The 24,504-nt window shown below is 41.5% G+C and overlaps 2 protein-coding genes across 5 annotated transcripts; one reads left to right on the top strand and one right to left on the bottom strand.

Annotated features, from left to right (window-relative positions):
- Positions 1–220: 220 nt before the first annotated feature.
- MKRN2OS (MKRN2 opposite strand) lies at positions 221–7,969 on the bottom strand. 4 transcript variants are annotated; one of them, XM_080995493.1, is made up of 5 exons: positions 7,746–7,969; positions 5,960–6,229; positions 4,142–4,191; positions 3,323–3,485; positions 221–720 (listed from the first exon to the last, which is right to left on the bottom strand). In XM_080995493.1, the coding sequence occupies exons 2-5, from the start codon at positions 6,175–6,177 to the stop codon at positions 498–500; spliced, it is 654 nt and encodes a 217-aa protein (XP_080851619.1). In that variant the 5' UTR covers positions 6,178–6,229; positions 7,746–7,969; the 3' UTR covers positions 221–497. The 4 variants fall into 4 exon arrangements, with proteins under 4 accessions (XP_080851619.1, XP_080851618.1, XP_080851617.1 ...); XM_080995492.1 differs by having other exon boundaries at positions 5,960–6,219; positions 7,610–7,969; XM_080995491.1 differs by having other exon boundaries at positions 7,610–7,969.
- A 168-nt stretch (positions 7,970–8,137) lies between these two features.
- MKRN2 (makorin ring finger protein 2) lies at positions 8,138–23,806 on the top strand. The gene is made up of 8 exons (XM_080995489.1): positions 8,138–8,316; positions 10,231–10,359; positions 11,200–11,378; positions 12,164–12,474; positions 15,189–15,403; positions 16,371–16,481; positions 22,282–22,426; positions 23,475–23,806. The coding sequence occupies exons 1-8, from the start codon at positions 8,288–8,290 to the stop codon at positions 23,616–23,618; spliced, it is 1,263 nt and encodes a 420-aa protein (XP_080851615.1). The 5' UTR covers positions 8,138–8,287; the 3' UTR covers positions 23,619–23,806.
- The last annotated feature ends 698 nt before the right edge of the window (positions 23,807–24,504 follow it).

Below are 24,504 nucleotides of genomic sequence, written 5' to 3' on the forward strand. Positions count from 1 at the left end.
TGGGGCTTACTCCACATAGGACTGTAGCACGAGTAAAGCCGTGTTTGTTTCGAATCAGAAACACACCTAGGATGTTTTCAGTTTTCTACCTACCATTCTTTGTAAACTAACATTGCTATAGAGTAAATGTGCAAATGAAAGGAAGCCTTTTCTGTTAGGTTAATGATTTTGAAGGTTACTTGCAATATGCCAAAAAAAAAAAAATCAGAACATGCAAGAATGCAGATAATGTCTTTATTTCATTTCATTCTTCCAAATGTCATTGTTTAGAAAAGTAGAAGTTTATTGGAACAGCCTCAAGGTTCCATAGTCTTATGGATACTTGAGATTAATCCTCAATCTCTGTGGGACCGCCTTCTGAGTAAACATGCAGCATGATTTAATACATGTGTTGCAGTCCCAGCTTCATGTTTTCTTGTGAGATGATAGGAACAAGAAATATAATTGCCTTAACAATGATTTTACTTCCATTGCTATACAGTTCCCTCATTATAAATTCAAATGGCAGTGTCCTCCTGAGCAGGCAGGTCAACCGCATAGAAGCCATTTTTGCATATTTCCTTGTAGATGGTGATATACTTGGAAGCTTTCCTTGTTCGTGGAATCACAAATCTCTCTGTAAATTCACTTTTATTCATTTGCTGCTTCTTTTGGGCGCTAAGCACACAGTTAATAAATGTTAGTGCATAGGTGTAACAGTTATGGAGATGTTCTTCATACCTATTAAAGGGAGAACCAGAAATGAGCATAAGAAACCAATGTGATACATGACTATTAAACATTTTATTAGCTTATGATGATGGTGCAGGCAGGCCATTATGCCAGAGCAATCCTTGACCAATGGAAACATGCACCAGCAGAACATCATTTATGGAAGGATTTTTTAAACGGTGGAACTTGGGGATGTGGTGGAGCAAAGCCACCATTGGTTAGTGTCTTATGTTTGCTGAGGTTAGTCACATTCATTCTGTCTATACAAAGTTACACATGGAAATGATGGAAAGATGCAGATGCTAATATCACCTCCCCCCCCCCCACCTAGACAAAACTTTCATGTCATATGTGCCATGTGAGTTACATCACACTGCCCTCATATATTTTTTTAAAAAAACAACAACTACACAAGTGGAAACTTCTGCCTTCTATTTAAAGTTCTAACTTTCAGTATGAGGCTTAATTTTCCTTCAGTTATATTTGGTTCACCCATAAATTTATCTTGGATGCAGTTCTTACCACCTTTACATTTTTCTCTTCTTGGAAAGCTGAATTTAGCAATAGCATTTAATCTCTTTTTGCATATTGCCGTGTGCCCGAGATTCTACTTGTCCTGTGATTCTCCAGTGGGTAACAAAACATGCATATATGGCATATGGAGCTGTAAGGATGTGGTTTGCATATACTAACTGAAGTGTAACTGAGGAACTCTGTAGTCAGGTTAACTTTGCAATGTGTTCCTCATTATTATTAGAACAGTGCTGATTCATTAAAATTGGCCAAAATACAAAAAAAAAAAAAAAAAAAGAAGCCAGGGAATGTCATCCTTGTATGATTTTTTTAAATTTATTTTTTGGTAAGTTTCTCACTTTGAAAACCCATTTCTCTAAAATTCAAAGTATGTATTGGGTTAATTTTTATGAGATACAAGTTTAGGTTTCTTAAAAGGACCCAGTGGCTTTGAGTGCTTTTGCAGCCTATTCTTAGGCAACACACTACTGGGTGGGCTTTGCTTAAAACAAAAACAGATGATGGGCTCAACCGCAAATTTTATGACTGCCTGTTTAGGATCCAGAACAAAATGGTTTTTTAAAAATAAAAAAATAAGATTTATGTCTTTCTTTCCTTACCTAACTGCAGTAAAATTACAAATCTCATGGTAGACACATGCTCTCACCACCAGCATTTCTTATGTCACACACTCTTAGCAAAAAGAGTGCTGTAATTTTCAGAGTAGTGTCTTTGCCTGTAACTTTTCCATAGCTTGGGGATGCCAATGAGTCCCTTCTTGGATTACTTGAAACCTGCACAAAGCTCTTGTTCAATTAAAGTAAGAGAGAATATATTCTACGTTTACATTAATTTTTTCAAAATTCCAGAACTTGTAAGTAATCATCAGGTCTTTAACTTTTGTTGGTCCTTTTTGGTACTTGTAATCATCACTGTATATATTATGCTGGGTCGCAGAAAAATAGCTTGACTAAAGCCTTTATAGGAATGACGTTCCTGTCGTTAGAAGTACTTGAAAAGCAAACATAATATGTTTTGTTTTCCACACTGAAACCATAGGCTGTACTCGAGGGACTACAGTGGTACCTCGGATTACATACACTTCAGTTTACATACGTTTCAGGTTACAGACTCCGCTAACCCAGAAATAGTACCTCGGGTTAAGAACTTTGCTTCAGGATGAGAACAGAAATCATGCTCCGGCGGCGCGGTGGCAGCAGGAGGCCCCATTAGCTAAAGTGGTGCTTCAGGTTAAGAACAGTTTCAGGTTAAGAACGGACCTCTGGAACGAATTAAGTACTTAAACCTAAGGTACCACTGTATTTGGAATGTACTTCAAGAGAAATCAATCCTAATAATCATTGGATCAGTGAATATGGACACTGAAATTTTGCTAAGGCCTAGATTAGCCTTCTGGTACTCTGGAAATTTTGGACTACAACTCCTATCATTTCTGACAATTGCCTATGCTGACTGTGGCTGATGGGAGTGGTGGTTTAAAGCAGCTGGAGAGCACCTGATTGAGAGAGGCTGACATAAATAATGAAAGCAGCAAAACCTGCCTGTATTCAATTTTGGTTTTGTTTGTTCGTCTTCCAACAGAAGTGCAATTCTGTACATGCTTACATCCTGTTCCCTCTTGATCAGTGTATCAAGCGGTCGTATACATTCCAATCAATTCCTGTTCCTTATGAAACACATCTGACAACTTTGAACAGAAGTTAAAGCCAGCAACAATATATTTGATTGCACAGATGAGCGTTAACTGAGAATAGGATGGAGTCCAGTGATAATTTATTATGCAAAACCATAACACTACAAAGTTACATGGAACTGCTTGCGATGTCTCGAGTCACCTCTCCCTTCTAGTATTGTTCATACAATACATACTATCAGAATCTCTCAATTAAACCCAAAATATACAGAAATTGTTAAAGAAGGGTTAATGAAGAAAGAGGCCTCAGAGTAATTTTGTCTAAAACCATTTCTCCAAATGACTATATCAGATCCTTCTCTGAGTTACCACCTAGGCAGAGTTCCAAAACAAAGGATGTCTAGTTTAGCTGCCATAGTCACATTTGTCTATTGAGCTTCTTACCTGTGTGGAAGCCAGATTTCTGCTGCAGAGAATTGTTCTAGGTATGTATCCCATTGGTTAAGCAGGCCATACATGTCAGGCTGGACTAGATGAACACTTACACATTGTTCCCATCCATGCTCAGCTTTGTTAACTCCAGTTTCGTTGTAATTATACACTAAACCTAAATACACAGCAACAGGGCAAATCAGAAATGCAAGGATTAGTTATGACATGTTGACCAATAGTATAATTCATTCCATTCTGTTAATTTCTGTCACTTGCAACATCATTCCCATTTCTTTTACAGGCTCATCTGAACAGTAGTTCTAAAAATGTTGGTTATATGAACCCTGAGTATGTAGTCCTGTGAATGTCAATGTAATGGCATAATTAATTACCTAAATTGTGTAATTTTGCCACAGCAGACAGCAAAAAAGTAACATTTTTGGCAGAAGACAAATGGTGGTTGTAATGGAAGCAGTGCTGCATGCATAAAACCAATACAAGTGGAACAAAAAATTATGCCTTCTTACATCCCTAGGCACAACGGAAAAGAGCTCTAGCTACAGGCAATCACATATGCAAACTTTCCCCAGCAAAAATGGTTAGGTAGACTTAGCAGAAAGGGGATTGGTGGTAGAAGGATTGCAGTAAGGAGCCTGATATCTTGGAAAAGGAAGAGAAATCAAGGGCCAGAATGCCAGGAGGTTGAAGGGGGAGACATTGTAGGCAATAGGCAAAGGATGAGCAACCTGAGAGAAGGAAAGGAGTCCAATAGACATTTATGTTTCACATAGAGAATCTTAATTTAGAAAGTGAATTACAAATGTCTCTTACCATTAGTATTGGTTATTCCAACATGGAGATCAGAACTTCCATCATACCCTCTGAAAGAAGACATTTAATATCTTTTCATGTTAGAAAACAATCCAGTTATTGGGGGGGGGGGTGCTATATTTTTGCAATATAGAGAAATGTCCTGTTCCCTCTCTGCCCTGAAAAGACTGACTACAATCTTATCAAATGTAATTACTGTTCCATTTAATTAATTAAACTTCTGAATGAGTAAAGGGCTGCCTCAATCTGGCAGCAAATTATACATAATATACATACAAAAAAGCACTTATAAAAACTGCAGGTGGTTAGCACCATATTAGAAGAGGTATCAACAACAATAACAAGTTTATTTTGGGAATTATTTTCATCCTAATGCAAATGTTATTGATAGATTACTTAACTAAAACTCATGCAAGTAACTGATCAATACTTTTCATCAGGTTGCACCCCACGTTCTGTAGGTTTTATAATTCCTCTAAACCAGGCATGGGGAACCTTTAAGCTCCCCATTGTTCCTTTGCAGCTATGTGGGTACCTGTCCCATGGCACCAAATATGACCACAGATGTGGGATAGTTGGGTGTGGTTTGCAAGGAATGGCCTCATATATTGAAGCAGGACTCCCGTTGGCCCAAATCTGGCCTGAAGCACAAGAGGTTCCCTACCCTTACTCTAAATCAGTGTTTCTCAAACTCTTGTCTCTAGCTGTTTTGGAACTACAGTTCCCATCATCCCTGACCATTGGTCCTGCTAGCTAGAGATGATGGGAGTTGTAGTTAAAAAACAGCTGGAGACCTAAGATTGAGAAATGCTGCTCTAAACTGATCGTGGGATTTGTAACTCTATAAAGGTGGTTGTTGTTGTTTGTTTATTTGTTTGTTTTCATTTTTATACCGCTTTATATTTTAAAGAAAAAATCTCAAAGCGGTTTACGGTTGATCACTAAATTAGACCTCCTGACCTGTCAATTTGGTTTCAAAATAAATTTTGACTCACTTTAGTAAATTATGCAGAATTTACTCATTTCTACACTAGAGCTTAGAATAAGACCACATGGTTTGTCTGCAGAAGGTGCCATATTTATTTCATTTTTAAAGTTTTACAAACCATTTAATCCTAGAACTCTCTAAGCAGTGTACATAATAAAATTGTACCAAAATACACTATTAAGAAACATACATGAAATAATAATTATTAAGACACAGATGAAACCCATAGAACTTCTAAAACAAGTATAGGTAACTAAATCATATGTCTGGGTAGGCTTGCTAAAATAAAAACTTTTTCAGTGCATGTCTGAAATATAGTGAGGGTGCTGCCAAACTAAATGATCGACTCCTCACAAAGGCAGAGCAGACATTATATGGCACTTGTAAAAGTGCAAGTTCCCCAGAACATGGCAGTCAAATTGGCACATGTAGGGCAAGACAATCCCTTAAGTAAACTGGTCCCAAGCTCCTAAGGCCTTGAATGGCAGACCTTGAATGTGGCCCAGTGACAAACTGACAACCAATACAGATCTTTGAGCAATGGTACCATCATGCTGGCAAAATCTCACTCCTATCAGTCATCATGCTGCAGCATTCTGCACTGCATGCTTCTCGTTCCTTGGCACCTCTAATCCTGCTGCCACATTGCAAGGATGAGAGAGAATTTAGCCCCAGATCTTGGGAAAACATTGCTACCCATCAGTGGACTGTGGCAGATGGACTGATCTAATCCATCGTAAGGTAGCTTTCATGTGTCTTCTTTCTGAGCACACAATCAAGCAAAATGAACATAAATACTAAACATAGCATTGTTGAGCAGAAAATCCTACCTCAGAAAGGTTCCTGTAGTAGGTTTAAGTAAAAAAGAACATCTTTCTCTGTGCCCATTAACAAATGGGCTGGGGATAGTGACAGGTGCTTCTTCCAGTTTCCTGTAGAACAGGCTCTGCCCACACAGGGGACAATGCTTGGGCACAAAGGAACCAAAGATGTCTCTCTTACAGTGGCTGATTTTGATTAAGCCTCTCTCCGAGTCCAAAGGCTGCATGATTTCTGCCTCCTCCTTGTGCAAATGCAGCTGGTCTTCTACCTGGCACAGGCTTATGGGTGAAAGGCAGAGCTTAACCACTGAAATGGGCATAGGAAAGTGGGTGGGGTTTGTTAGCTGCGCAGGTGAGAATGACAGTTCAGAGAGCCAATTACTCCTTTAAGAGAAGGGGGCAGGGAGGGAGGGCTGGCAGGTGGACATTCCCTTAAAGAGCCAGTATTTGTTTTTTCACATCATGATGAGGTTATTCTGCTGTAGATTCACACAGTATGGCAGCTGTAATTTGTCCACTCCCGTGGTCAATATTGGCTCAGTTCCTGCTAGTGGCTAGCCTTTTGTTTCTCTGCATATAAAACTGAAACCCCAAAGCTATGTTAACTGATGTTAAAACAGAAAGGCCCCTGTATTTTCTCCTTTGCACAGAAAGAAAACTGACTTGGAAGTTTGGGGCTGGCACCTGCTTCTCCGCTAGCATAGCAGTCAGGCAAACCTAGCAGCATAATACAGTGGTACCTCGGGTTACATACGCTTCAGGTTACAGACTCCGCTAACTCAGAAATAGTACCTCAGGTTAAGAACTTTGCTTCAGGGTGAGAACAGAAATCACGCAGCAGCAGCAGCGCAGTGGCAGTGGGAGCCCCATTAGCTAAAGTGGTGCCTCAGGTTAAGAACAGTTTCAGGTTAAGAACGGACCTCCAGAATGAATTAAGTTATTAACCTGATGTACCACTGTAAAGCTGTTCTTATCGACCACATTCTAATATAACTTAAAGCAGCTCCAAACAAGAACCAAGGCAGTAATCAGAGCTAAAGGACCACCCAGGAATCCATCTTACTAGCTGCGGGAAGCAAGGTTTCTATCTCCATGTGATCTGCCTGCCTGCTGTGTAAAGTTCTTGTGAGGAATTGGACTCTGCTCTACGAAACCCTTGAGCAGATTACTATGAAACTAATGAAGCCTACATTTCAGGGGCCCTAATCCCAGACAGGCACCATAAGTGACTTCAGTCCATGTTGCTTAAAATTTTGGGGTCTAGTAGACTCAAACTGAGTCACACAACTCAAACTGATTAATTTTTTTTGTATATATTTCAACACCAACGTTTGAAAGTCTGTAGTGCAGACTGTGGCGTAGCGTGGGTTGTCAGCACCCAGGGCAAGGCAAGTAATTTGCGCCCCCTAACCCGTGGATTTTAGTAGGGGCAGAGAGCTGCGAGTGCGAGCGCCCCCCCCAGATGTTGCGCCCGGTGTGGCCTGCCCCCCTTCACCCGCCACGCTACGCCACTGAGTGCAGATGCTGCAAAGGTGGTGTGTCGTGGCAAGTTGGCTGTTCTGCTGAAGAGCGCTTAAATTCTTTCTGCATATTGCCTCTAGAAAATTACTTCCGAGAAGGACTGCAACCCTAAGCACACTAAGTAGAGAATAGCCTTACTTCTGATTAAATCTACTTAGCCTTGCACATTGCATCTATATTTGGGGAGACAAGAAAGCAAAAGAAGGAAATATATTGTCTCTCAGTTAGCAGAGCATAAGACTCTTAATCTAAGCGTCATGGGTTTGAGCCCTACGTTGGCAAAATATTTCTGCATTGCAGGGGGTTGGACTAGATGACCCTCGTGACCTCTGAGACTCTACGATTCTATGATTCCTGGTGTCTGTGACGCTTCCCATCTTCCTTGCTAGATAGGGCGATGCGCAGCTCCCAAACGAGTCGGCGCCACCGTAGATTGAGAACGACTGTCTTGTTCAGAGGCGCCGCTAGAGGGCGCGCCGCCTCGCTCGCGTTGGCGCTTCAGGCGCGCGGCCGCTCTAGCCCCACAGGCTGGCAAGGCGCTTCGGCAAGTCTCCATGGCCGCCGCCGCCGGCCTCCATTTCCGCCACAGCCGAAAGCATCCGGCCTCTAATTACGGCCGCGCGTGCTCTCCTAATGCCTTCCGACCGGAAACCGTTCCTGCAAGAAGAGGCCGGGTAGCTTTGGCAGGGCTCCCAAACAGCTCCTCCTCCTCCTCCCTTCGCCCGCCGCCTTAAGCTTCTCAGGGCTCAGCGGAACCAAAATGCGAGGAGCTGCGCCGGGAGGGGACGCCGAAGCGGGAGCGGAGCCGGAGGAGACATGAGCAGCACTAAGGACGTGACCTGCAGGTCAGAGCCGCCGAGCACTGCGACCTCTCCCCTCCCCCACCCACCGCCCTACGGCGCGCGGGCACGCCCCGCCCCTCGCCGGGGAGGGGTTGAGAGGCGGCCGGGCTCCCTCCCTCCTCCCGCCCGTTAAACTCCCGAGAGCCCCCTCCCCCACCCAACGGAAGGGGAAGGAGAGGCGGGCGCCGCTGCTTCTGCTTCCTACCTTTGTTCCATTTCCCTGGTGACAGGCGGACACACCCCGCTCCCGCCTCCCGCCTGCAGCCCCGTTGGTCCCAAAGCCCTGTAAGGGGACCCTCGTGGGCCTAGAAGCCACTAGGTGTATAGGAGGCCCTTTGGGATCTGGCCTCCTTGGGAGGAGAGGACGAGGCAACCTCTGTGATCCTGGCCCCCCATCCCTACCTAGCTCGCCTCCGCACGCGCCTGTGTGTGTCTACTTATTTAGCTTGCTTTTGAGCAGCTGAGGTGCGTGCGCCCCAGTAGGGAAGAGAAACAGAAACTTAGTTGTGCGAGAGGAGGAACCCAAGAGCAGCCCTGTTGGATCAGAACTGTGGCCCTTTCTGGTCCAGCATCTCGTTCTCAACAGTGCGCAAGCAGACACGGAGCCATAATAGGAGCACAACAGCGCTCTCCTCACCTGTGAATTCCGGCAATTGATATTCAGAGGCATATGCTGCCTGGGATGCTGACCTTCAAGACCCTGATTTCTGGTCCTCACCGTGTTATGTGGCAGGACATTTCATAGTTTAGCTATGCTCTGAAAAGAAGCATTTCCAGATTTTGTATATCCTGAATCTCCTATGATTCAGCTTCATGGGATGTGCCAGTTTCTAGTATTACCCAAATAGAGAGAGAGAATTGTTGGTGATTTTTTAAAAAAGTAAACCTTTTAAAAGAACATATTCTGTCAAGTGCATTTTCTGCTATTTATTTAGTCAGTTGCTTTATATCGCTCAGGGCAATCCAAAGATACATTAAAACCAAGAGGAAAAAGAAATGCTTTAAAAACATCCCACCCGACTTCTAAAAGAACACAGATAATTAAAGGTCAAAGGCCTTGTTACAGAAGAAAGTTTTTGCCTGGTGCCTAAAGCTATATAATGATAGTGGAGAGAGCACTCCACAAACGATGCCTGTTCTCCTGTTGCGATTTTCCAGACCTCTTGTGAAGGAGGCACACAAAGAAGGGTCTTAGCGGGGTCTGGGTTGGTTCATATGGGGAGAGGCAGTCCTTAAAGTATTGTAGTCCTGAGTCATTTAAGGCTTTATAAGTCAAAAGCAGCACTTTGAATTGGGCCTGGAAACTAATTGGCAGCCAGTATAGTTATGCCAGGATTGGTGTTGTATGCTCTTGTCCTGTGTTTCCCAAACATTTTCTAACCATGGCCACCTTCCCGACCTCCTTTCCTTCCTGTGGCCCGCATGGGTGTAGCCAAGGGGGAGGCAGGGGAGCAGCTGCTCCCCAAATCAGTAAAAATCAATACACATCTGAGGTTCTGCCTCCTTGCCTTTTTTCTAACAAAAAAAGCCCTAAATTAGGCATAGGCAACCTCGGCCCTCCAGATGTTTTTTGGGACTACAATTCCCATCATACCTGACCACTGGTCCTGTTAGCTAGGGATCATGGGAATTGTAGTCCCAAAACATCTGGAGGGCCGAGGTTGCCTACGCCTGCCCTAAATATTTTTCCTTATAGAAGAGTTGCTCCAACCTCTTGATCACTTATGCTTTTGCTAAGTTCATTTCATTTTTGAAATTGTGCCCTAATTTCTGTCTCACTTTTCCTGGTTTCACATTATGGTGCATGTTATAGTTGATGCATAATGCTTGATGGTTGATTTTTGGTCATGTCTGAACAACATCAAGAAATAGTTTAAATGCCTGTCATCTGTTGGTATTTTCTCTTTGTCACTGCAGGTATTTTATGCAAGGGGTATGCCGTGAAGGAAGTAGGTGCCTGTTTTCACATGATTTGTCTACAAGTAAACCATCTACTATCTGCAAATTCTACCAGAAAGGCCAATGCGCCTATGGAACTCGCTGCAGGTATGGGCTGCTTGTTTTAAAAATAAAACATACAGGTTTTTTGCAGGGGGGTGGAGTGTCATGCCAATGATATTTTCTAAGCTGTTGATCCTCTAGACTTGAAGAACAGCTTGTGGCTTGGCTTCTATTTGGTTTGTAATATCTAGATTTTTATTAAAATCAGAGGAAGAGCTTAATGTTCCAATATCCTGGTTGCAGCTGGACAGTTAGTTTTTGCATTGTGTGAAGCCCAGCTGGTTGATCTAAAGTTACAATCCCATATACACTTTCTTGGGTGTATATACCATTGAACTCAGTGCATAGAACTGGGATGTTTATGCTGCAATCCTAAGGATCCTATGTACTCTTAAGAGTACTTTCTGGGCTTAACTAGATGAGGGATGTAGTCTCTCCTAAGGGGATTTTAGTTATGTTATAGAAAGATTTAAAAGTCAATTTAGACTGCAGTCCTTACCCCACTAAGGCCCATTGAATTCAATAAGACTTACTTCTGAGTAGAATTCTGCTGGAAAACTGCAACCCTGTCCCTCACTTAATTGAAATCAGTGGGACTTATTCTTGCATAGGAAGGTACTGTGAATACGTTAGAAGTGCAGTAACTCATACTCATTGTATGTTTAGTGTAGATTTTGCTGAATTCGTCCAAGCAGTGAGTGACACTCATTCTTAAGAACCCACCTGCTTTTAAACAGCCTGCCTATTGAAACAAGTCCCTTTTTGCAAGGGTGGCTATCCCCCCAAACCTGAGAATTACACAGTAGGGTAATTGTACTAGCACAAATGCATTGAAATAAATGTCTTCCGCAGTTAATATTTGTGGTCTTTTTATTTGTTCTTAAGATATGATCATGTTAGACCTTCTGCATCAGGTGCCATAGTGAGTACTAGGACACTTTGCGCTTCTGCACCACCATTCTACAGCCTTAACACTCAGCCGGAGCAAAATACACCTATAACAAAAAGTAAAGTACATGAGCCTGGAAAACGTGAAAAGAAGACATTAGTGCTCAGAGACAGAGGTAAGAGTGGGGTTTTTTTCCATTTTTCTAATGCTGTTGACACTTGGTTGTTTTGCTTATTTGCTGCTTTTTATTTGGTCCTAAATGATTCCAAGCATTTGTCCTTACATAAACAGACTCACACACTGCAACTGACACACTAACATGTCACAATGTATAGTTTGGAAAGCTCTGGCCTACAGTGACCAAGAAACAGGCCCCAACTTTGGCAGATAGGAGCAGACTTGATTCTTAATGGCTGAGGTTTAAAAAGTTGGTTTCGTGTGCACACACCCACACACCATTACGTTCCTGAGTGCACCCTTTTGCATCCTCCAATGTCAGTGCATGGCTGCCATTCACTCATATGGAGAAAGATACAGCGCTGCACTTGGGGAGACTGTTGCTGTGAAGGGAGGGCAAGAGCTACTCAATCTTCACCTCTAGGATCCTGGAAACTTACAAGCTCTCCCTTCATGCACACTGTGCCTGCTGCCATGACTGGCATTTTGTAAATTTGCAATTATTTTTCACCCATTCTTTAATTTTGGATGCATGTTTTTCTGATGCTTGTTCCAGAAATAATTGGGTGTGAGTAATTAAAGTGCATGACTGGAGATGATAAAGCTTTCTATGATCTGAAGATGAAAGTAGGTTCCCTGTGTTTAGTGGAGGCAAGTTGAATTAAATTGCAATTTAGAAATGCCTGCCAGCTGCTTTATTACCTTATGATGGGATATTTCATGAGCAGCTAACCGTAGCTCTTCTGTTTCACATGATCACATGCTATTTTCTCCTCTCCCAAGATTTATGTGGCTCAAATGAGGAAAGGACGAGATGCAGCGCTCAGAGTGATTCAGCATGTTGCAGTGTTCCAACAGATGCTCTAGAAGCAAAGCCCCATTCATATTTGGAAGCTATCCGCAGTGGGCTTGAAGATGATGATGCTGAACCTGGAAGTTCATATGCAGATGGCGAACAGTTATGTCCCTATGCAGCAGCTGGCATGTGCCAGTTTGGTGACAGATGTCTCTACCTCCATGGGCAAGTGTGTGAAATCTGTGGCTTGCAAGTACTTCATCCCTTTGACCCAGAACAGAGAAAGATGCATGAAAAGGTAAACATGACTAAAAAGAAAACTAATTTCAACCTGAAACTATATTTCTTGAAACGTCTTGTAGATCTATGTTATTTTTGGTTTTTAGTGTCCTCCTACAGATCTAGCTAGAATCTATGGTTTCCTGCCATGAGAGTGAGCTGTAGTGAGCCTAGGTCTCAAGTTCCCTCTTCTGCTCTTTCGTGCCTTCATCAAGTAGACTGGAATCTTTGGCTTCTGGTTTTAAACTAACCACCGCTCCCTATGTCATCTGAACTTGGTGGACTGTGGTTTTGTTTATGCTGCAGCTGACTTTTTCCCCCGGATCCTGGCTTGGTCTCGCTAGGCATAGTTTGAACAAGCCACAGATCCCCAAGTTCAGACATTGTGGGGGACTGTGGTTAGTTGGAAAGCTTCCTCTTTAAATTTACTCCATGTAGATTAATAATGTGATTCACTATTGTAGTAGGAAACCATGATAATGCTATTGTGTCAGTGTAGTCTTACATTTTTGCTAGCATATTTTCCTCTAGTTTATTGGTAAGCTTCATTTTAAGGTATCTACAAGTATGTTTTTGTCACCTTCCATGAGTAATCAAGTGGCTTAAAAAATACTAATAACTTGAGTCAATTACTGGAGAAAGTAGTATGTAAAATTGCATTGGAAAATAATACTTAAAATACAGTATAATCAGTGTGTGAAGCCATGAAATATAATTTTCACAGCTATATTAAAATATGTCTATTGTAGCATTATCAGAATCTAAAACCAAAGTAGGTGTTGAATGCACCAGTCTCATGAAACTAGCCTTAGAATTCAACCTGCTGCTAAATTCTTAAGTGTAACTGATTAGAAGTAATGAAATTCCATTGAGCTTCTTATAGGTGTGCTAATGTTGTACTGTTATTTTTAGATTTGATTGATGCTTTTAAATGGATTGTCTTGTATTTCGTTTGAATAATATAGTTGGTTTCAGTAATCAAATATTTAACGCAGAATGTATCTATAAATGTTCTTGCATACTGTATTCTATACATTGCATTTCTGGGAATGTTTCCTATACTGCTTCCATTCTTCTTAAAAATGATTGATAGTACAAAACCATAGCCTTCACACTCTGCCCTTACTTACCAGGTTGTATCCAACATAATGCTAAGTGGATATTCCATCAGCCCAATAATTTCTGCTTTTTCAGTGGAATGTTCTTCTCTCTCTCCCTCCCCACATTCCCTTAAACATTTCTAGGAGTTCCCCCAACCCTGTGGAAGAGATTTGGGGAGAATGTGGTGCATGCATGGAGGGACGAAATGCCCTGTAGCACAAGCACTAATTCTTGCACTGATGGGATGCAGTAGTTGAATACTACGGTAGTTCCATTCTTCTTTTCCTGACCCTTCCTGCCTGATGGCTCTCCTGCAATATGCTGTGCTAAGGCAACGGACAATCTTTATGTTAGCCCAGTGCTCAAATGGGGCGGAATCCTATGTCACTTCTTTCCAGGCAGAGATCATTGGGCCTGGCCCAACATACCCCACTTCCTCTTTTGTCCCATGTTAAAACCAAAGCTACTTCCTCTCCCACCCCTCACCCTCTTCAGACAGATTACTCATCAGTATTAAATTAAATGCTGTTAACTTCTCATATATCAGGACTGTTCAACTTGTGACCCATCATGCCAAATTCAGCTCACCAGCTGTACACTGTGATGTGATCACCAGGTGCTTGACAGTCCCCGTCCCCCCCCCCCCCCCGCTCTGTGAAAATAGGGCATTTACATAGTTGCTGGTAGGCTTCATTAAGCTTAATGGGTCTGAAATTGTGTGGGCCTCATCTGTAAAATTCTACTGTCACATAATTGTATCCAGTTGCCATTTTAAATCCAAGGTCAGCTGCATGCTTAATTATAGCTTAATGTCAGTCCCTTGGCTGTCCAAGGTCTTTACGCTGGTGGGTTTGGTTTGGTTTAGTATTTATATTCTTCTTTTTAAAACAACAACAACAAAGCAGCTACTGTGTTTTTGGTGAGGGGGTTCTTAATTAATGTTTGTTTTATTACCAAGGAAAATTTGTATCAATCTAGCAAGGGAACTTTTGTTCCTCTACTCTCCCTCCACAAATCTGCTTTGGATGGTTAGTGGAACCCCTAGAAAAAGCTTGATTTAATGGCACTTAGGCTGCAATCCTATGTTCCTGGCAGGTGGCAGTGGGACTTGATGGAGCAGCAATGCCAGCACTGCACGTACAGACTGGTGCTTGAGGCAAGAGGGGGAAGCAGAGAAAATGTCCCTCTGCTGTGCCAGCTCCCAGGCTGCTGTGAACAGGCCCAGATCTGACTCATTTGCCATCACAATGACAACAGCAAGGTCTGCACAGAATCTAGTAGATCCAGGGCCAGCCCAGTCCTGCTCCCTCCCACTGGCTGTCGCCATCTGGGATGCTGTTGGCAGTAACTTGCACCTGCTCTATAAGTGGGCATATTCAAGTGCTTCTCATTGGTGGAGCTCCTCCACCATCTGAGGCTGACAGAGCCAGGCAGGACTGGATGGAGGGAACCTCTACTCCCAGCAAGGCATATGAGGGGTTTGAATTGCTCTGCCAGTTCTAAATCGACAGGTTTAGGACTGTACTGTCAGAACATTGTAGTGGCTCCATGACAGAAACCTATAGTAGCAGTCCTTCCCTCTGCTTCCTTTAAAAATATCTAATATATTTTGGGCTTTTCTTACATATATAGATGTGCATGGCTACGTTTGAACACGAGATGGAGAAAGCCTTTGCCTTTCAGGCAAGTCAGGACAAGGTGTGCAGTATCTGCATGGAAGTGGTATATGACAAACCATCAGCATCCGAAAGAAGATTTGGAATCCTTTCCAACTGCAATCACACATACTGCTTGTCCTGTATCCGGCAGTGGAGGGGTGTCAAGCAGTTTGAGAATCCAATCATAAAGTAAGTTCCTAACAACCTTCATTTTCAGAATACAGTGCGGGATACTTTTCTTATTTCTTTCCTTTGCATCTTCAAACGAGATGTAGTGTAGCTGAGGATTGACTAAGGAAAGTTTTGCTTACGGTTTTTTGTTATTGCATTGTTACAGGAATTTTTTCAATTGATGGGGAAACCCCCATTTGTAACAACAACCAAAAGATATTATGGAATATGTAAGTGGGGTTATTGATGAGAACAGACAATTTTGTTTGTTGGCTTCAGTGTGAGCCTCAGAAAATAGTGTGTGTGTGTGTGTGTGTGTGTGTGTGTGTTTGTACAGAAAATGCTGAAACCTAGCATTTTTAAAATTTGGTTCCTTGGATAAGGAATGCTGCCATCCCAACATTCAGCATACTGTAGCCACTGAGCATGTCATTGAATGCAGATAAAAATTAAATGGTGGGAAAGAATCATGCCTGGATCAGCTCTGGAAGTGGGGGTGAAGGCAAAAGAGTAGGGAGTATGAGGCCATCTCTTTTTAATACTGTGCTTTGAATTGCTGTGACCTGCATCAGCTTTGAGAAACAGAAATTTGCATCCCAGTTACCACACTGATCTGAACAGAGGAGCTGAAATCTCTGCTCATATCAGCTCTTATGATGGAGCCCATCATCACACTGATAAGGGGAGAGGTTGAAACCTCTTTTCACCCCAGTGTGAGATTGGAGCTCAACACTGCCCCCTCCTGCCCTGCTCGCTTTTCTTTTTTCAAGCTCCCTCATCCTCAGAAAAAAACTTTTTAAAAAAAAGATAGGGTTTTTTTAGGGTGGGGGAGCTTTCGGAGCTGCCAGAAATCACATTGGGCCCCAGATATTGCTTCCAGGCCACAGGCTACTTGTACTTCAGAAGTGCTTGGTATTGCTCTTGAATTGGATGAAACTGCTTCTTCTCAGCAAACTACACATATACTTTTTAAATTTTATCCAAGGTCCTGTCCAGAATGTCGTGTGATATCAGAGTTTGTAATTCCCAGTGTGTATTGGGTGGAAGATCAGACTAAAAAGAACGAGCTGATTGAAGCATTTAAACAGGGAGTGGGGTAAGTATTATGATTATTATAATGTGAGACCAGAGTTGTTTGATGAGGAGTTCAATTACATAATAATAATTAATATATTGCATTATTGTCTCAGTCTAGAGCAGTATGCAGTATACAGAATACTTCTGTAGTTATAAAGGTTTTTGTGAATATGTCTATCAGACTATTAAACATAAAGTCTATTAATTTATAAAGAAGGAGAGGCCCAGAGACTGTTTGATAACACTGAGATCAAAGGAGGAAAGGGATAAGATTTTGGGATTACATTTTGTAAAATCACTGGAGGTTTTGGATAGAAGAATTGAAATTTATAAAGATATCCCAAGACTACTGCTTGATCTTAGAGCCGCCTATTCTGAACTTGTTAAACTACTAAGGCGCAACGCAATTCCATTCAGGTGGGAATTTCCCCAAGGAATATCTTTTACCTTTAGAGGGAGAAAGGTTAAAGTAAGAACACCGGAAGAGAGAGACAAATTCTTGTCCACATACGGAGAGGACCTTCAAAAAGGAATTGAACTACCTTCTGGGCCTGAGGCAACGCCAGTACCAACATCAGCATCTGTGGAACCTGAAGATCCTGAGAAGATACCACCCCTTGAAAAATAACCAGATAGTCCAGGATGTCTCTGCAACTGTTGAGCTGGAATATTAATGGCTGTAACATTCCGGAAAAAAGGAAGAAAATATTTCATATATTAAAAAAAGAACAATTGGACATTATTTGTTTACAAGAAACACATGTGACGAGGCTCCACAGAAAAGTGTTAATAAATAAAAGATTGGGCCAGGAATTTGTATCGTCCGACAAAGTTAAGAAGAGAGGTGTGGTGATATATGCAAAAGAGAGCCTGTCACCTAAATTCCTATTTAAAGATGAACATGGAAGAATTTTGGCTATTGAGATACAATATCAAGGAGAGAAATTGCTGATATTAGGAATCTATGCACCTAATGAAGGGAAATCGGAATTCTACAAGAAGTTGCAGGAGACAATGCTGGACTACCTAGACTACAACAACATCATAATGATGGGAGATATGAATGGGGTCGTATCAACTAACATGGACAAGTCACAAAGTCAAAATGTTACAAAAGACGGCAGACTACCTAAAACCTTTTTTGAAATGACTGACAATATGGATTTGATTGACATTTGGAGGACAAAGAACCCACTAGGAAGAGAGGGAACATTCTTTTCTGAAGCCCAACTGACCTGGACAAGAATCGACCAAATATGGATCTCCAGAGGCCTGGCACCTAAGGTCAGAAAAGTGGAAATCTGCCCAAAGACCTGCTCCGACCATAATGCAGTAAAGATGGATATGACACTATTACCAACTGGATCCTTCAGATGGAAGATGAATGACAATTTGTTTAGAGATCAGGAAATTACCAAGAAGGCCCAAAAAGTTCTGAAGGACTATTTTGAGATAAATATGAATAATATGGTGGAAAAAAGAATAATCTGGGACGCAAGTAAAGCTGTAATGAGGGGATTCTTGATACAACAGAATGCAGTAAAGAAAAGAACACAAAATGAGAAAAAAGATAAGATCTTGGAAAAAATAAAAGAATTAGAGAAGAAATTAAGAGTGAATCCGAAGTCACAGCCAACTCTGAGAGAAATTAAACTTTATCAAACACAATATTCTAAATTGATAAATCAGGAAATTGAATGGAAGGTTAAATTAATGAAACAAAAAACGTTTGAGTCGGCGAATAAATGTGGAAAACTGCTAGCTTGGCAGTTGAAGAGAAGACAAAAACTAAATACTGTCACGAATTTAGAGGTTGATGGAAAAAACATCCAGAATCCAGTGGACATTAGAAAGTGTTTCCAGAGATATTTCAAAAAATTATACACCCAAGGGCCGCAAGATGATGCTGAGATTAAACAATTTTTGGTAAAAAACGGACTATCTAAATTGTCACAAGAAAATAGGACAATCCTGAATTCTAAAATAACACGACAGGAGATCGAACAAGCTATTATTGTCTCAGTCTAGAGCAGTATGCAGTATACAGAATACTTCTGTAGTTAAAAAGGTTTTTGTGAATATGTCTATCAGACTATTAAACATAAAAGTGGCAATCAGTGGGATGAAATACCTCCCCCCCCCATTAAAATAACTCCAGGATGTGTTGGTTAAGAGTTTGGTAACATGTTTATACTGATCCAAATAGTGATTTTTTTTTTCACCCTTTAGCACGCTAGTATTTTGATTCAGATGAAAGGCCAAGTCCTGCTATGAAGAATACCCAGGCTAATACACTCCATCCTCCCATTTTGGCCTTCTGTTCTTCATCTGTCCTTCAGTTCTGGATGTAGGCAAACTGGTTTCTGCAAACCATAATTTGCAATTCTGTCTTCTAGGCAAAGTTGATTTGCCAACAGAGCAGATGTAGATGGGGGTATGGAAATAGAGGCCATGTGAGCCCACTACGTTCCCAATCCTTTTGGTTTGGGGTTATCAAGCAACATTTATGCCCAAATTGACCCATGGCCTTTGCATAAGAATTTTATTTATTTATTTAGTTCTGTTTATATATCATCCTTCACCAAAAGATCTCGGCGCAGTTCACAAGATAAAAATGCAAGAAGCTGTGTGTCCCATAATGCAAGTTTTGCGAGTTACAAGTGATCACTGGTGATCCACCTACCCCTGTTTAGTTTTTTTGTTTTTCTAGCATTCTTCCACTTGGCTAGGCTCACACTTTTTTATCCCTTGAAATGAAAGTGAGTATTGGCATCTGGAAAAGGCCGTCTTTTCTCTTTTTTTAAATGTGTGTCATATTGAATTCAAGTGGGGACTCTTGATGATTAGTTCCATCGAGCCGCACTTCAGGCCTCAGATAGCCTGGCCAGGTACTTTGCTACTGTGTCTTTTTGGAGAATGCAGTCCTCGGGTTGAATTAATCTTCAATCTCATATATAGAAATTTATGGCCTCATTTCTGAGGTTAATGAAGTAGAATATCTGAAAAGACTTGTTTACTATTTGCATTTAGGCTGTAACTTGGTATTAAGGTCAGACCACAAATCATTTCAATATCCATTTTCTCTAAAAGTGCTAAAGATCCTGATTTTTTTACCCATGGTGGGGTGGGGAATACATCAGGAAATTTAAGAAGTCTTTTTCTAATCATTACTTTGCCAGGACAACATTTTTAAGTGCAGTGCTTAACTGAAACAGCAAATCTAGAATGAAAGTATGTTTTCAACCTAATCATAGAATCATAGAGTTGGAAGAGACCACAAGGGCCATCGAGTCCAACCCCCTGCCAAGCAGGAAACACCATCAGAGCACTCCTGACATATGGTTGTCAAGCCTCTGCTTAAAGACCTCCAAAGAAGGAGACTCCACCACACTTCTTGGCAGCAAATTCCACTGTCGAACAGCTCTTACTGTCAGGAAGTTCTTCCTAATGTTTAGGTGGAATCTTCTTTCTTGTAGTTTGGATCCATTGCTCTGTGTCCGCTTCTCTGGAGCAGCAGAAAACAACCTTTCTCCCTCCTCTATGTGACATCCTTTTATATATTTGAACATGGCTGTCATATCACCCCTTAACCTCCTCTTCTCCAGGCTAAACATGCCCAGCTCCCTTAGCCGTTCCTCATAAGGCATCGTTTCCAGGCCTTTGACCATTTTGGTTGCCCTCCTCTGGACACGTTCCAGTTTGTCAGTGTCCTTCTTGAACTGTGGTGCCCAGAACTGGACACAGTACTCCAGGTGAGGTCTGACCAGAGCAGAATACAGTGGCACTATTACTTCCCTTGATCTAGATATTATACTCCTATTGATGCAGCCCAGAATTGCATTGGCTTTTTTAGCTGCCGCGTCACACTGTTGGCTCATGTCAAGTTTGTGGTCAACCAAGACTCCTAGATCCTTTTCACATGTACTGCTCTCAAGCCAGGTGTCACCCATCTTGTATTTGTGCCTCTCATTTTTTTTGCCCAAGTGCAATACTTTACATTTCTCCCTGTTAAAATTCTCACACTATTTTGATCAAACTGTCCCCTTAAAATTTGTCAAAACAAAACAAAAACCCACATGTGGTGAATAGTTCATTTTATGTGAGCCAACAGTGAATTGTGTACATATCTTACTAATCTATCTAGCATTTGGTTAAATGCTTGTTGTAATTAACCAAATGCCAGCTGTGTCATTCTGTGACCTTCACTGTTGGTCTCTGAGATGTGTGTGCCTCAAAAGGCAAAGCTTTTGTTGTTTACATTGTGTTACTCTTTATTTATGCAGTGTTTATGCTTATCAGTCACATCAGGGGCTGTGCTATTAATACATCTAGAGCTGAAATCTGCAGCTGCTGATCAGAACAAGCAGCTTGAGCCTATGATTCGGTGTTTTGTGTCTGAAGGCTATAAATTATATACTTCTGTGGAAAATCTAAGCGTGACAGCTCCAAAAATGGACCTGTATGCAGGAAGGGAAAGACCTGGCAGTAAACCTCCTGACTTTGCAGCTCTTTTATGGAACAAATCCACCCCAAAAAATCATTTTGGATTTGTCTTGATAGAGGAATTGAGAGGAATGGTAAAAATACATAATAGCAAAGTTACTAGCATTTTTGACATGGTCTCAGGCTGAAATCTTTTCTGCCTTTGACCATCTTTTATAGAATCAGAATCATGGAATTGTAGAGTTGGAAGGGAACCCAAGGTTCATCTAGTCCAGCCCCTGGATTGCACAAATCTCAACTAAAGCACCCAAATAGAACTTTCAAATTGCAGTAAGATCTGCCCTATTAAATATAATTTGAAGCAAGTTGCAAGCTGCCTTTCTCAGTTAGGACAATGTGCTTCCTTAATGCAGATTAATGGGAAGTACAGTTAATATGCTTTTGTGGTATCACAGGCTTGGATGGTTGACCCATCTAAGTGACTCAGAATGTAAAATGATGTCTGAACAGAATTTTTTGTCCTAAATAAAACCGATTCTGTGAGTGGGTTTTTCTCTCAGAAAGAATCTATCCCCTTCTTGCTTCGGATTTTAACAGTTGAACTTAATAGCTGGTTAAAGTTACTGTGTTACGCTCAAATTTTACTTACAATTTTTAATTAAAGATTTTATAATAAAACAAGTCTCCTATAATATAATAAAGTTATGGCTGAAGCCACATGTCTTACATTCTTGCCTGCTTCCGTTTTGTTCTAGTAAGAAACTAAAGTGTGCCATTGGGTCAAAAGAGATCACAGTTCCTTAACATTGTCCTAAGCCTCTTTTACCACAACACTCTGTACACTTCCCAGTGAAGTCTCACATTGGTATACTACAGTCAGAACAGGACCAGAAATAAATGCACACATCCACTGCCATATCACACCCAGCTTCCTTTCTCTGAAGATACATGGGAGAAAGAGTGGCTGCAAAGGGTTGGCGATCTGATCTGCACAGGGACTGTCATAGCCAGGGACTGTACATCACTGCTCTGCTCCAGTAGAGATTGATGGAGAAGCATTCTATTCACCTAAAGCTTTGTTGAGCAGAGTCACCAATGCAAATCTAATCGGAGGGAGAGTTAGTGATGGGTGCTGGAGGAAATTCGTCAAGCTCTTTGTGTTTAATTGCTTTCCTCTTACCTTACAGTAAAGCAAGCAATAAATGCCTACAATAATGCCACTGACAATCTCCCCTTGCATTGAAGTGCCTTAGGTGCCTTTACTTTGGTCACTCCTGTATTTACTTTTTTTTTCTTGTTTTTAGCAACATTAGCCACCTTGAGATTTAGGGTATAAATGAATGCCCTTGTGTTTTCTCTCTCTCTCCTATGTTCAGGAGGAAGGCCTGCAAATATTTTGACCAGGGTAAAGGGACCTGCCCATTTGGGGGGAAGTGTCTGTACCTGCATGCCTATCCAGATGGGAGACGGGCTGAACCAGAGAAACCACGAAAGCAGCTTAGCTCTGAGGGGACTGTCCGGGTAAGATTTCCAGCCATGTGTCTTCTCGCAACTAAACAGCAGCGCTGGGCTTCAGTGATCCGACACATTCTTCCACTGAAGGCTTTGACACTTTTATACATTCATAAAAGGCTTCAGTGTATCAGCTGTAGCATAGCTGGCCCCTTTGGGGAACAGAGTGCTCTTTTCCTAAGATCCCGAGTGATGAATCTCATTTTGACAATGGAGTTTTTTCAATTTCAGAATCTAGTTTATTTGGCATTTAAAACACAAATGCTTGAGTGTACTTGTTCATTTTTGCCTAGCTAGCAAGTGTGGTTTTAAATAGCCCTGAAAATTGCACATTTATATGTTTGGATCATCCAAGTAGGCTTCTTTTCAGTAGAGACTATTGTATTTCTAATAATAGTGCACTTGTTGCTTATAACCGTTACTTTAAGCGTAATGCTGTTTTGTCAGATCAGTACAGATACCTACACAGCTAGTGCTATAGCCCTTGCTGGCAGTGCAGGCACAGCGGCATGCTTTGAAGTCCTGGACTTCAGAGCTCATTCAGAGGCCTTAGGGTCCAATGGGAATGTAGAGTAGTAGCAGCTACAACACACACTCCCATCAGCTGGACCCAAGAGCTGTTAAGGTCTTGGAAATACAAAGGCCAGGATCACAAGCTTGCATTTACAGAAAGGCCCTTCCTAGGGCAAGGACTGATAGCTCACTGGTCAAGCACATGCTTGCACAGAGAAAGGTGCCAGTTTCAAGTGCTGTGAAAAATCTTTGCCTGGGACTAGTGAGTTAGATGGGCAAATAGGGGACTGTAGCCTCCAAGAAAAGCTAACTCTTCACACACATCAATGAAATTCTGGCAGTGACCCATGTGCCTCTCTGCAGCTGGCATCTTTTTGGTACCAAGGGAAGCAGGCCTTGTCATTCTTGTACTGCACTGTGGAGGATGCTGTTTTAGCTGTAGCAGTACCCTGCTTTTCAGTTCAGGTGTATGCAGTATTTAAGCAGATTTCTTCTTAGGTATGAGTCATTAGTGAGCACTCTATTTTGTTGTTTTTTATTCTAGTTCCTTAATTCTGTTCGCCTCTGGGATTTTATTGAAGATCGAGAAAACAGAACACTGCCAGCTGCTGACAATGATGTAACAGAGATGGGAGAGCTTTTTATGCATCTTTCCGGAGCAGATGCTGAACCTGCTGCCCCTCCCTAAACCACCACAAGATCTCTACCATGTACTCTTCTGTATCAGTCTTTCTGTTCCTTAAATAACTTTGTACTGTTTACCACTTTAAAATTACTGTGCCATGGAGACTGAAGTCCTGGTGAAATTCTAGTATGAGCCTGACACTGTAGAGCAGAACAATTGAAGCTTAATAAAGTGATTGCTTTAAATAAAAATGTCAGTGTATAGTCATAAGTAGAAGAACTTCTGTTTTTCTGAAATCAGAACACCAGTGTGTTCCCCAAAAACTTTCAGATTTTGAGAGGTGATTTTTCAGGAAACAAATCATAAGTAAAGCTAGGGGCAGGCAGTAGTGAACATCAAGCATCATCATGTAACATTCTGCCTGACTCAAACCAGCATTCCCCAGTATAGCTTAATGTTGTTAAAGGTTGTTGGGGTTTTTATAAGAAAAAAGTTGGGAAAATTATATAGGACTAGTCAAGTGTTAAAGCAGTACAGTTGATCAAATGTTAAACACTAAATGGATCGTGTTTTTGAATGCCTTATTTAATGTTCTTTAAAATTTGGTTATGAACAATAGTACAAGGCTCCATTTCATAAGTAACATAGATATTTTAACAAAGTAATGCATCAATCTATGCTACCATTGATTTGATTGTACTCCTAATGGAAGTCCAGTCAGAATAAGCCAGCAGTTGCATGCAGATGGAGCAGGCAACATCTCTTTGGTACAGAAATATCACTTATGGGATTTCTATACTACTCAAGCCACTGTACATCTCTTAGACTATATTCTATTAAAATCCATACCCAGTCTCTGCTGGAAAACTCAGTAATGTAGCCCACCTTTTTCCATATAAAGGTGATCCCTTTAGGTGCCCAATGCATCCACCAGGACTTTGGAAGATGA

The sequence above is a fragment of the Podarcis pityusensis genome (genome assembly GCF_964106645.2).
Source record: "Podarcis pityusensis genome assembly, chromosome: 2".
Taxonomy (NCBI): domain Eukaryota; kingdom Metazoa; phylum Chordata; class Lepidosauria; order Squamata; family Lacertidae; genus Podarcis; species Podarcis pityusensis.

Bases quoted from the DNA above. Each gene is read 5' to 3' on its own strand.
- MKRN2OS (XM_080995490.1), bottom strand. From the start codon at position 6,270: ATGCCCATTTCAGTGGTTAAGCTCTGCCTTTCACCCATAAGCCTGTGC. The intron at 4,192-5,959 runs GTAGGATTTTCT...GTCTTCTTTCAG, and splicing joins ACTACAGGAACCTTTCTGAG to AGGGTATGATGGAAGTTCTG. The intron at 3,486-4,141 runs GTAAGAGACATT...CTGTGTATTTAG, and splicing joins TGGAATAACCAATACTAATG to GTTTAGTGTATAATTACAAC.
- MKRN2 (XM_080995489.1), top strand. From the start codon at position 8,288: ATGAGCAGCACTAAGGACGTGACCTGCAG. The intron at 12,475-15,188 runs GTAAACATGACT...TTACATATATAG, and splicing joins AGAGAAAGATGCATGAAAAG to ATGTGCATGGCTACGTTTGA. The intron at 16,482-22,281 runs GTAAGTATTATG...TCCTATGTTCAG, and splicing joins GCATTTAAACAGGGAGTGGG to GAGGAAGGCCTGCAAATATT.